The 11,478-nt window shown below is 37.6% G+C and overlaps 1 protein-coding gene across 3 annotated transcripts; it reads right to left on the bottom strand.

The window, feature by feature from the left end:
* Nucleotides 1–229: 229 nt before the first annotated feature.
* On the bottom strand, nt 230–4,846 carry LOC119887100 (mitochondrial ubiquitin ligase activator of NFKB 1-like). 3 transcript variants are annotated; one of them, XM_038698033.1, is made up of 5 exons: nt 4,756–4,846; nt 3,346–3,488; nt 3,149–3,236; nt 2,855–2,975; nt 230–2,087 (listed from the first exon to the last, which is right to left on the bottom strand). In XM_038698033.1, the coding sequence occupies exons 2-5, from the start codon at nt 3,463–3,465 to the stop codon at nt 1,358–1,360; spliced, it is 1,059 nt and encodes a 352-aa protein (XP_038553961.1). In that variant the 5' UTR covers nt 3,466–3,488; nt 4,756–4,846; the 3' UTR covers nt 230–1,357. The 3 variants fall into 3 exon arrangements, with proteins under 3 accessions (XP_038553961.1, XP_038553963.1, XP_038553962.1); XM_038698035.1 differs by having other exon boundaries at nt 3,346–3,512; nt 4,742–4,845; XM_038698034.1 differs by having other exon boundaries at nt 4,742–4,845.
* Nucleotides 4,847–11,478: the final 6,632 nt, after the last annotated feature.

Here is an 11,478-nt window from a genome sequence, read left to right as displayed (position 1 = left end):
CCAGGAAAAGCAGTTTCAAAGTGCAACAATTAGTGGCCTGTGGTGATGCAGATGTTGCTCTAGTACTGTAAGATTTACATGTGCTGCCACTGTGTTCTCTAGTGTCTGTAGAGCCTTAGCACCAGCTGCACACGTCTTTATTAGCAAGCGCCCAGAGCAAAATCACAAAAGAACAGGACAAGGTCAGCTTGTACAATTATCCCCCCCTCACCCTTGAGAATTTTTTTTGCGAACCACAACCTTTCCTCTGCCTTGTCTGAGCTGTACAAAACACAACCTTAAATGAACTGCCAGCCCTTACCAGAGCTAAATCCTAACTTAAGACATAAAATGAGTCAGTGTAACTGTACACACTTCCAAATCAAATGTCAAGACAAGATCATAACAAGATGGGCCCCGTTTCCCAAAAACATCTCAGAAAGTTAAAGGCTAAATCTGGTACAATGCATCTCTTCTTTGTATGAGATTAGTGTTTTTATGTACATGTTCCCTGACAAATATACTAAACATGGACCACCAACACATTCTGTGAAGTGACATTTAATTTAACATGAGGGTTTAGATTTAAAAATATTGTAATCATACAAAAAAAGTAATTGAACATTTGATTTGCTCATTTGACAGTTTCTGTCATCCTCTTCTTCCTGTTTTCATGTTATGTTAGGATTTCAGTTTTCATTGCTTTTCTTTATAATTGTGGTGCAAATGTTGTCTACCACAATCTTAACACAAACACACACACACACACACACAGACACCAAGATAAAAGCTGTAGACTGTTGGCTGCACATAAGGCTATTTTTTCATACTGATGAAGTGCAAAACATTTCTGTTCTGTCATTTACAGCATGTAATTTATGTTCTGTATTTTAATATATACCACTGCTTACTGACAGTTAAATGCGCCTCATTACATTAAAGTGTATTCAGAAGGTCTTAACTCTGTGCAAACGCACACCTTTGTGTGCATGTGCACTCGCTCTTAAGTGCTTAACAACGTTAGAAACACTAACTTCTAAGATGGTTCATCATCGGGGTACAGAGCCAGTATTTGCCAATGTCTTAAGCAAGAAGAAATCTAATTTTCTCTTAAGATGAAAAAATTTCATTTTCTATTTTTACAGGTTCCAAAGTTGATTTGAATATTTAATGGGAAATGTGACTGCATCACGATTCAGCACAGATACCTACTATTTATCTATAAGAAAGAGTAAAAGCAAAAAAAGTGCAACGAAAAGTAACAATATTACCGTTTTCACAGCTGTACAGACAGCTTTTGTATAACATATTTCCAGTATAAAAGGCTGTGTAGGCTTCCTACTGTATGTGATGTTATACCCATTTCTGTATGTCCACATTAGCTGTTGTAGAGAGGCACCACCCTGTCTATAGTTGCCCTGCAGATGGGGCATTTCTTTGGCTCTGGCAGGGCGTCGTAGCACTGGGCACAGGCACACACATGACCACACTCCAGAAACACGCAGGAGCGCTCACGGCTCAGGCAGACAGTACAGCCGGTGGGCGACACGCTGCTTTCCTCCAAGTTCAGTTCACGCATACGTTTCTTCTGCTGTTCCTTGAACTCCTCAAGCATGCTCCTCTCCTTCTTACTCCGTCTGTGGTGTACGTATCGCTTCCACAGGATGAAGAGGAGTGTGGAACAAGCGGCAACACCGAAGACAAGGGTCAGAATCCTCCACAGTCTGACGCTGTTTCCCTGCTTCCTGAGAAGAGACTCGTAGTCCAGCCGGGTGAGAAAGTAACAGAAGCCCTGTTTGGGAGGTTGGAGCTTGATCAGGTTGTTATCCAGGACCAGCTCTCCTACACCCGTGATGCTGTCTCCCAGGCGCAGCATCTCCTCTGTTTCGTGGATGCCCTTGGGACGTTCTCCGCTGATGAAGTGGCCGATAACGTTGGACAAGGACTGGACTGTGGGGTGGAAGTTCTCGTAGGTGGTCTCCAGGTCCAACTCCGCAGCGTCTAGTGGACGTATAACCCGTACTGTGGCAGCAATTTCATCATCATGAGACCCAAGGGCAAATGGAACTGTGTTGGTGCGCTGGTGGATGACCTTCTCTGTGTTGTTCCTGTTTATAAATATAAACAGCTATGAATGTTTTGTTTAGGGTTAACTATTATTGATTAATCTAACAATTATTAGAGTCCTGAGTCCAAGATAACGTCTTCAAATGATGATTTGTCCAACCAATAACCCAAAACACAAATACATTCAGTTTGCATTGCAATGATATAAAAGCTGATATAACATACAGTACAGGCCAAAAGTTTGGACACACCTTCTCATTCAATGCGTTTCCTTTATTTTCATGACTATTTACATTGTAGATTCTCACTGAGTGATCGGTGATCGGTATCAGCCGATGCTGCTTTCAGCAATCGGCCCAAAAAATCTAATTAAAAGGTAGGAAAAATAAGGTCTTTGGGGAAATATGAGAAATAATTTTCCTCTCAGGCGTGTTGGTGTCAGTGTTAAAGAGTGAGGAACACACCAGCAGCATCTCAATGTACCGAGGTGACATTTGCAGGTTATGTTTACATGCTGTTTAATGTGCTGCAGCTGAGCAGCTAATTAGCTATCTAGCCTGCAAACTGATATTAACAGTGCACTTTTCCCCAGTGACTCATTCCAACAGGCTAGGACAAGATTTGTGTTCCCGTTTATAAGTTGGTTTAAGAAGGATACTTGTGATTCCAGAGCAGATATGTATGCTGTAGTAGACATTGGTTTAATAATGTAATTTAATTTCAGTTGGACTTAAAACACAGCAGCACAACACAATACTTAAAAACTCAGAAAAACAGAATAACAATATTACAAGCCTCACTGACTTACCAGAGATGTGTGGTGCGATTCCACACCATCTTTTCCTCCTTCAGAGTCAGTCTTTCAACTACGCCTTTGCAGTTCTCAACAAACTGGCTGCTCAGAGTTTCCTTCACAGATCTTACAACACCTGCAGTAATAAAAAACATTTTAAACATGCACAGTGTAAAACTACTGCTAGAATTATTACCTTACATGAGCATGTTAATTAGTATGATACATACAGTACGATAGAATTTAATAGTAAAAATACACTCCTGACCACAGTAACTTCACTTAGGCTTTCAATGTGGCCCAACAAACCTTCTACGACAGCATACGGGACACATCTTCCAGGAGTTTCAGACAAGATGTTTTTCAAATCCTGGTCAATAGACACTTTCTTGGCTTCCTGTGGAAATAAAACACATCAGATTAATAAATGGAGCATTACAGCCAATCAATTCCCCCACTACTGACATTCACACGACAAAGACGGAGTGAGTTGAAATGTGGCTAACCTTTAATCTGGCAACAGTTGTAGCTCTGCTCTTGTATATGGAATAGAAAAGTGCAGTCAGGGCTGAGCTGGTGGCTAACACCACGATCTGTGCAGTTGAGGTTTTCCCACTGGAGTCCATCCTGTGATTTGCAGCATTCAGTGCTGTTGTGACAGAGAGGACGAACACTAAGATAGAAAAGTGTCTTTCACTTAAAAATATATGTTTGTTGTTGTTGTTACAAAAAACCAATGGCTGGAAATTTTGATTTCAAATGAAAAACAAAGATAATCACTATACAATAACATATGACAGAAAAGATCAGCAAATCTGGATCCAGAAAATGTGTGGGATTTCATTCACGGTTTGCTTTCTTGACAAAAAACTGTAACAATAAAGCAATAATCATAGTAGATACATTTCAAAAGGGAAATACAATTCCTTTTACTGTGCTAAATTAATTGGACAGCTAGTTGCTTTGTAAATGAAGATTTTACATGCAATCAGCTTTTAAAATCAGATACAAGCTGAAGATAAAGGTACTCAACAGTATTTTAAGTAGTTTAAATTACCTCGCTTTCAATCACACCAATAAAATATATATATATATATATATATATATATATATAACATAGTACTCTCAAAGTGGCAAAATACTTTGATGCCTTAAAAGTACTTTTTTTTTTCTATAAATAAAAGTTTGAATTCTAGACTTTCAACTTCTATCAGTGTTTTTACATTGCGGTATTACTACTTTTGCATAAGCAAAGGGTGTTAGTATTTCTTCCACCACACACAAAATAACAAGACACACAAACTGACTGTGGACAGACAGTAAATGAGCAAAGGCGCTGTTAGATTTATTTAAGGATACACTGAACTGCCTTGATAATAGTCCACAGAGGAAGTCCCTTTTAGAAGAAGCCATGGACTGACTCAGTGGTAAAATAGACATCTTGCTTTTATTGGCTTCCTTAAGGTCATCCATGATCCTCGATCGATTGTATATTGACACGCTTTGCTTGGTGGTGTCCATAAAGTGACACGATTAAACGCTGGCCATTCACCACTAGCTAAAGTGACGTAAACACAAGATAACTTAATGCTAACGCTAATTAAATCACCACCTTGATGCTGATATTGCACTTTGTCATATAATGCTTTTGTATGTCATTTATTTTGAACCCTCTTCAACCCAAAAAAACGTAGCGTTAGCGTGCAAACCAGCCTTACATTTGTTAAGTGTCACACTTCCTTATTAACTGAGCACACCAACTAGCTAGCTAAATTAGCAGTTTGCTAGCTAGCTCCAGCCAAGTTGACGTGATTTAACCACCCGTTTAAAAGATATTGAAGCGGTCTTGCTACAAAGCATAATAATACGTAATAATCAGTACTGTTAAAGGATTTGTCAAACCTGAAATTACACACCACGCACGCACTGATGGCAGGGCTTTAACAACAGCTTCTGGTCTCCACAGTTCAAATTAAATATCAGCAGCTCCTGAAGTGCAATCTTCCTCCCTGCCAGCAGGTGTCGGTGTAGATTCATTTGTTGGAGAGCTGTTGGGATTTTTTTACCCACCCATTTTTACCACATTACACATTTATACCACATTTTTACCCACTATTACCTGCAAAAACTGAAAAAGGACACTGATATCAGCTGTACTTTCTGAGGAGAACTGAACGAAACGCTGGTGCATTTATTTTGGTCTTGCCCACATACCAAGAAACTTTGGAGCAAAGAGCCACAATTTATTGTTGTTGATATTTACCCTCAGTTTGCATTATGGTGGCAAAATGTATTGTTTGGATTCACTAAAAATGACAAAGATTTATGTTCAGAATATTATGGGATAAATTTGCTTATTATTTAAACCAAATTTTATTTGCACAAGTCAAAATTCTTCAAAAAGAAATCAAGATTTCTGGAGCTTGCTGCTAACATTAAGCATTATGTTCTTTCAATATCTGAGTGTACAAAAAAAAAATCTGTTAAATCATATGACCTCTGTAAGTTTTACAAGATATTTATATTATTTATATTTTCCTTTTGCCTATGTTTAGATGAAAATGGGCTCTGTCTTTGCCCCATTATTATTATTGATGTAGAACTGTTCACTGTTGGTGATTATATTTACTATGTAACAATGCATTGTATTTTCATGCTCATAATAGATTTTTGAATTCTTCATCTGCAAAGTAACTAGTCACAACAGGTATCTGGTGAATGTAGTGGAGGACAAAGTATATTTCCCCCTAGAATGTAGCGAATTATAAAGTAACATTAAATTTAAAGACCTCAGGTAAAGTAACTCAGAATTGTACTTAAGTACAGAAGCCTACTTGAGTACTTGTACCACCACTGCACACTGCACACTTCACACAAGTGAAAGCAGGTTTCAAGTTGTAATGTATTCACACACAAAAAGTCCCAAATTTGCTCAAAGAAAGCCAACGTACATAAAAAATGCTTTGAGTGTGCTGTTGATGTACTCTTAGTGCAATTCACAAAGGAAATGGAGGAACTACTCGCAGTAATAATAACACATTAAACACAGTAAAAATAACTTTTGGACAGTCAAACATCCCAAACCAGGTTTAATCATTTACACACATGATCTAATTCTTAGGTTCAAAAATACTTTTTGGTTTAAAGTCCCGAGTTACTTTGAAGGTGTAAAGATCTCACAATTCTTTAGCTCTAAAATAATACCAAGTACGAGATGATATTTGGTGGTGATCACGTGTACTTTATATTCTTTATTTAATTAAGTTGTCTCCTTGAGAGGATGCTTAGTAGCTTAACATACCAGCACTAAGGCTCACACATTTCACAAAACTTCACAATGGTCAAAGCTGGGATCATATCTATTTATACAATAAAATGACCCACTGGCTCCCTCAGATATAGAGTAAGTGTGAAGTGTAATTGTAGAACTAGATCTCTTTTTAGCTGTGCTCTAGGAGGAAAATCCAATTTAAAAAAAATTAACATTAATGGTGGCTCAGTTTGCTTTCCCCTATTCAGCCTTGCACTTATTATTAATGCCAGGCCTATCACCTCTTTGCTCCTCTGTGCCCAAAACAAATATAAATAATTATTCACTGATAAAGTAATTAAGTAATTGGTCAGATGTACATTATTTCAGTCATTAAATGTCTTTATTATGCCCAAGCACTAGAAGTCTCAAGAGAATCAAAATAAGTATTCAAACTTGACTCTAAGAGTGTTTTTCTACTTCCATCTTACATTTACAAATTCTTCTTGTGTCGCTGCAGAGGACATAAAGTCAGTGCTATAATTAAATTAATACAGATTCCAACCCATAAAAATGTGAGGAGGCACCCACAGGCCACCTGGAAGGTGCGATGACTTTCTTGTCCTGAGTTGACCCTCTCAGCTAGCGGCATACAAATTATGCTTTCTTGACTAGTATTGATGGCAGACTGCAACCTTTAACCATGACTATGGGTCTACTTATAACTGCCATCAGTGTACACACTTGCACACATTTGGACAAATGTCCAGGAATGGATTAGATGTTGTCAGACAACATAAGGCAGAGTGTGAGTCAGTAGATTTATAACAATGATTTCAGTTGCTTCTGTTTTGATTGATTGCACCTCTTCTCTGTCAAGAACCATATTTCAGCAGAATAACTAAATTTGCCTTTTTTTATTGCTTCTTTGCACATTCTCATTACATCATGCGTATGATGTATTTTTTCACCATGTGATGAGTTTTCAACAGGACGCTGTTCTGAACTAAAATGTTCTCTTTCTTGAAAATCTATGATCCATGCACAGCTAACACTGACTGTGACTGTCCACAATGTCCAAAGAAACATAAAACATATGTTCTACACATTTCTGTCATTTGAGTTAAGTGCAACATTGATCCCTAAATGGAGAAACTATGCTACTTCAGTGATTTTCTGTGAGAGACACTAGGGACGTCCAGGTGATGGGTTGTATTGGCAATATACCGTGTGTCCCAAACCATTTCTGATTATTTGCTCCAGGTTCTCCAGCTGTCAGAAACACACCACTCTAATCCATTAAAAACACAAGTGGTGCTCAGTGGTGTGAGTGAATAAACCAAAAGTGAACCATGGAGCAAACAACCAGCAGCCAGTTTCAATCAATGATAGCTTGCATCAAAGCAAGAAGAACTGCTTTGGGTTATAAAAACGTAGCGTACCTACCTATGGAAATCTTGTCCAAACTTAGACTGATACTCCATTTCACTACCAATATTCAGCCTGACATAACCTTCCTACTAGATGCTTTCTAATAAAATTATATGCCCTAACTCATTGTGTTATATTTTACACTGTTCTGCAATCATCTTCTGCTTTTTCGTTGTTTTAGCCAGTGTACAGTAAGCATACGTCATATTTTTTCAACGTGTGATCATGGTTCCCATCATGACCACAGTTTTTTGTATCTTGACGCCTCAAAGTCATTTATTACAATTTCACTTTGACAGCTTAATTCGGAGAGATTAACATTAAAGGATGAGGTTGGAAATTATTATTATTATTATCATTATTATTGTTGTTGTTGTTGTTGTTATTATTAACTATCCACTGTGCTCCTCTGAATGTCATTTTAACCACTGCAAAATTATGGGATGTGGTCTGTAATAAACATGGACAATTTGCAGGACCCACACGTTGTCTATGAATATCTGGCGTTTACAGTTTTTTTATGCACAAATTGAAAATGTGCATATAAAAAGGTTTAGAATGTACCTTGAAAGGCACTTTAGAAGGTATGGTCATCAAATGTAAAGAATTGAGTGAAATAGCCTAATAACTCACAAATGCAAACTGTGATGATCACAAAAGTTTTATTATTTGCATCAGTCAATCCAAAGCTTGATAGCCAGACAAAATATTTTGTCTGCACTGAATCAACTAGATCTTCTCTGAACTACTCTTTAAAAACTTCAGAGGATCAATAATGTAACAGGAAGACTCATCTGGCTGAATCAGTCTGACATAATCAACCTGACATGTGGATGATTAGCCTGCGAGAATTTGCGGCTTGCTCCTGACAGGAAAAAGGGCAACCTTGGTTTCAACCCCGGAAAAAAGAACATAAAAGTCCTCGGGGCTTGTATTAAACATTAGTCATCTAGTTTTTTGAGTCTACCTTGCAGATCCTGTGGCCCCTCTGCCCACGTAAATCTCCCACTTCCTTACTTTCTTTGTATCTGTCACATAAGGACTTCCGATCAAATGCAGGCCTGACACACATTCACGTGGATTTCAGACAGAAATAGTGGCTGCAGATGGAGGCAACAGCTTAATGGGAGGAGTGCAAAAGGCGAGAAGTACATCATATGTGTCCTCTTGATGCTGTAGTGTTGAAAGGATGACAGTTGGAATTTGCTGCGACTGGTGCAGATAAGCCTGGCACCTTTCCAAGCTGTGCTCTAGACAAACTCAATTCCCTGTAAAGCTAATCCAAACATAACTGAATAAACATATGTTGAAATTATGAACATGTAATTTCCTTTTTTAAAATATCAGAGTATTTAAGTGCAGATCAGAAGAAATTATTCCTTAAAAAATTATAAGTAAAAATAAAACTTTTCAAATATCCGATTTTATTACTTGCATTGTTGATTCAACCTAATAGCACCTTTGCACCCATACTGCACTGCTCACAGTACTTTAACATACATGTTATTTGCACTATTGATATTTTTGCACACTCTACACCATTTAATAATATTACTGTACATATAACCAACTGTAAATATAACCTAATATGTATACATTATTATACTCTGCATACCAAAAGCATTGATGCTGTTTATACTGTACATATAACCTTACATTTGCACTCTCCACTCTCTAACTGTCCACTACTTCTTCTATACGCTTTGAATATACTGACAGATACTGTATATTATCTGTTTAATGTGACTCAACTGTACATATTGTAAGATATAGCATCATTGCACTTATCTTTATAAAATCACTATATTTCTGCACTTCAGGTTATGCTAATTGTACCTTATTAGCTCTGTACCCGTACTCTGCATAATAACAATAAAGTTAAATATAATCTAATCTAAAATATAACATCGCAAAGTCTTTATTAACATCATTCAGGTGGCTTTCATGGATTCAAACATTCGATATCTAGGATGGATCAAAAGTCTCTGGGCATCTATACAAAAATGTTCAAGTGCAGTGTCTCTCCTGTAAAACCCAATTGGAATAATTGTACTATTTGTTCTGCTCTCTCACCGTATCGCACAGCTTTTAGCTCTATCTTGGCATACAGTCTTTTCATTCTCCCACTGAAAAGCAAATTATTTGGGAAAGTCTCAGTTCCTTGAGATATATTGAAATCAGCTGGCATCCTGTGACTGGAGGATTGCCTCTGAGGATTACTCAACAAGGATACTGGATGTATAATTAAGCTATTTGACTTTATTATGGCAAGTCTCATATTCTGTATTTCAAAACTTCAAAATTGTGACACATTTACCTGAAACACATGATGAAACACTAATGATGCTAATGATACTGGGTGTGGGAAAATCCAAAATGCCCAATAATCACAGTGAGAATAAGGGAGGAGAGAAAATGCTGTATTTCTATAAAAGTGTATATTTCATGGAGCTTTGAATTTGAGCTTGGAGGAAGTAAGGAATACTTAGACATTTTGTAAAATGAGCTCATTCTCTTTCTTGCTGAGAGTAACCAGACAGGCTGCTTCCCTCTGTCTTTATGCTAAAGTAGGTGAACAATCTGCTGGCTCCAGCTTGATAGTGAATGGATAAGCATGAGCGTGGTTATCATCAAACTCTTGGCAAGAAAGCTGATATGTCAAAATCTGTTCCCAAAATGTCAAAGTATTCCTTTAAAATGCTCTATACCTAACTACATTCAAAGGTAAAACAACTAAATCTGCCTACCATCACCTCCAAAGCTCACTAGTTAGCACTTTTGTCACATTTGTTGTTTTAAAAACAACTATTTGTGGTTGTACACTGTTATGTGCCAGACTAGTTCTTTGCCAGACACATTTCTAGCGGAGATTGCAGGAAGTCACTGGCCTGGCTAAGAAATAGTCCCTGTGAAACCACAGTTTGCCAATTTAAGACAGATTAAATAATACAATGTGCAGTGAGCTTTAGAGGTGCTGGTTGGTGGATTGTATTACCTTCAGATAAAGCCAGGCTAGTTGTTTCAACCTGTTTCTCTCTTTAGGCTCAGCTAAGTAAACCTGCTGCTGAGTCTCTTCCTATAAGTACATTTTCACATAACATAAAATATTTCCCTTTAAGTACTTCACATCCATATATATATATATATATATATATATAAATATATAATTCAAAATTAACGTGTACTAATTGGTTCTCATTTCTAACTTTTCTTAGCAAATTGGATCTTGTTTTTTTTACCTACATATAAACGAATAAATCACTTACTGTGAACTCTTACTTTCCCTATGGTATAGTACAGGAGTAAATGAGGGGGAGTTGACCCTGTCCTGTGTCTGTTTAATTCTCCTGATTAAAGAAGGGAATGAGCCTCCTGTATTTTATGTCGCATACTCTCCCTGTTCGTTAATCTATGATTCACTTGAACTTGGCATTATGTATTCAGCCAAGCCAATGGTAATCTATAGCATGGGAATGAGATGATATCGATCTCTATCCCTTGAGGCTTCTCCTTCCTTTTATTGTAAACAAAGAAATTACTTCGGCTCTAGTGTTCATGGCATTCTCTTATCATTTTTGTGAGACTTGTATCTTTTTTTCTTTGATTTTGTGTAGTCGTGTTATCTATCTCAGCAGTCTGATATATGAAGAGCACGGTAGCCTTGTCTGTCATCATTTCCTCTCTCTCGTTCTTTACTGTGTGCTGGGCTGCCTCAATGCCACCCTCACGTACAGCTATAAATCAGCCATCTACGAGCTGGGACCTTCTCTGCAAGGCCCCTCTCATTGATTACTCCGCGCTTGGTAAGTGTGGCGTGATGAAGAGAGCCCAATTCAATTAGGCTGCCTTGCTAGACAGAAATATGTAGCATACGCTGCCCTGGATAAAAGGATGTCTTCAAAAGAAACTAAGGAGAAGGAGATTTAGGAGGGGTGCCACTCAGATAAAAGTAATTGGA

The sequence above is a fragment of the Micropterus salmoides genome, unplaced genomic scaffold, assembly GCF_014851395.1.
Source record: "Micropterus salmoides isolate LMB-PRFRI ecotype aquatic unplaced genomic scaffold, ASM1485139v1 Ms_hic_scaffold_4004, whole genome shotgun sequence".
NCBI classification, from domain to species: domain Eukaryota; kingdom Metazoa; phylum Chordata; class Actinopteri; order Centrarchiformes; family Centrarchidae; genus Micropterus; species Micropterus salmoides.
This window is presented reverse-complemented; position numbering and strand designations above follow the sequence as displayed.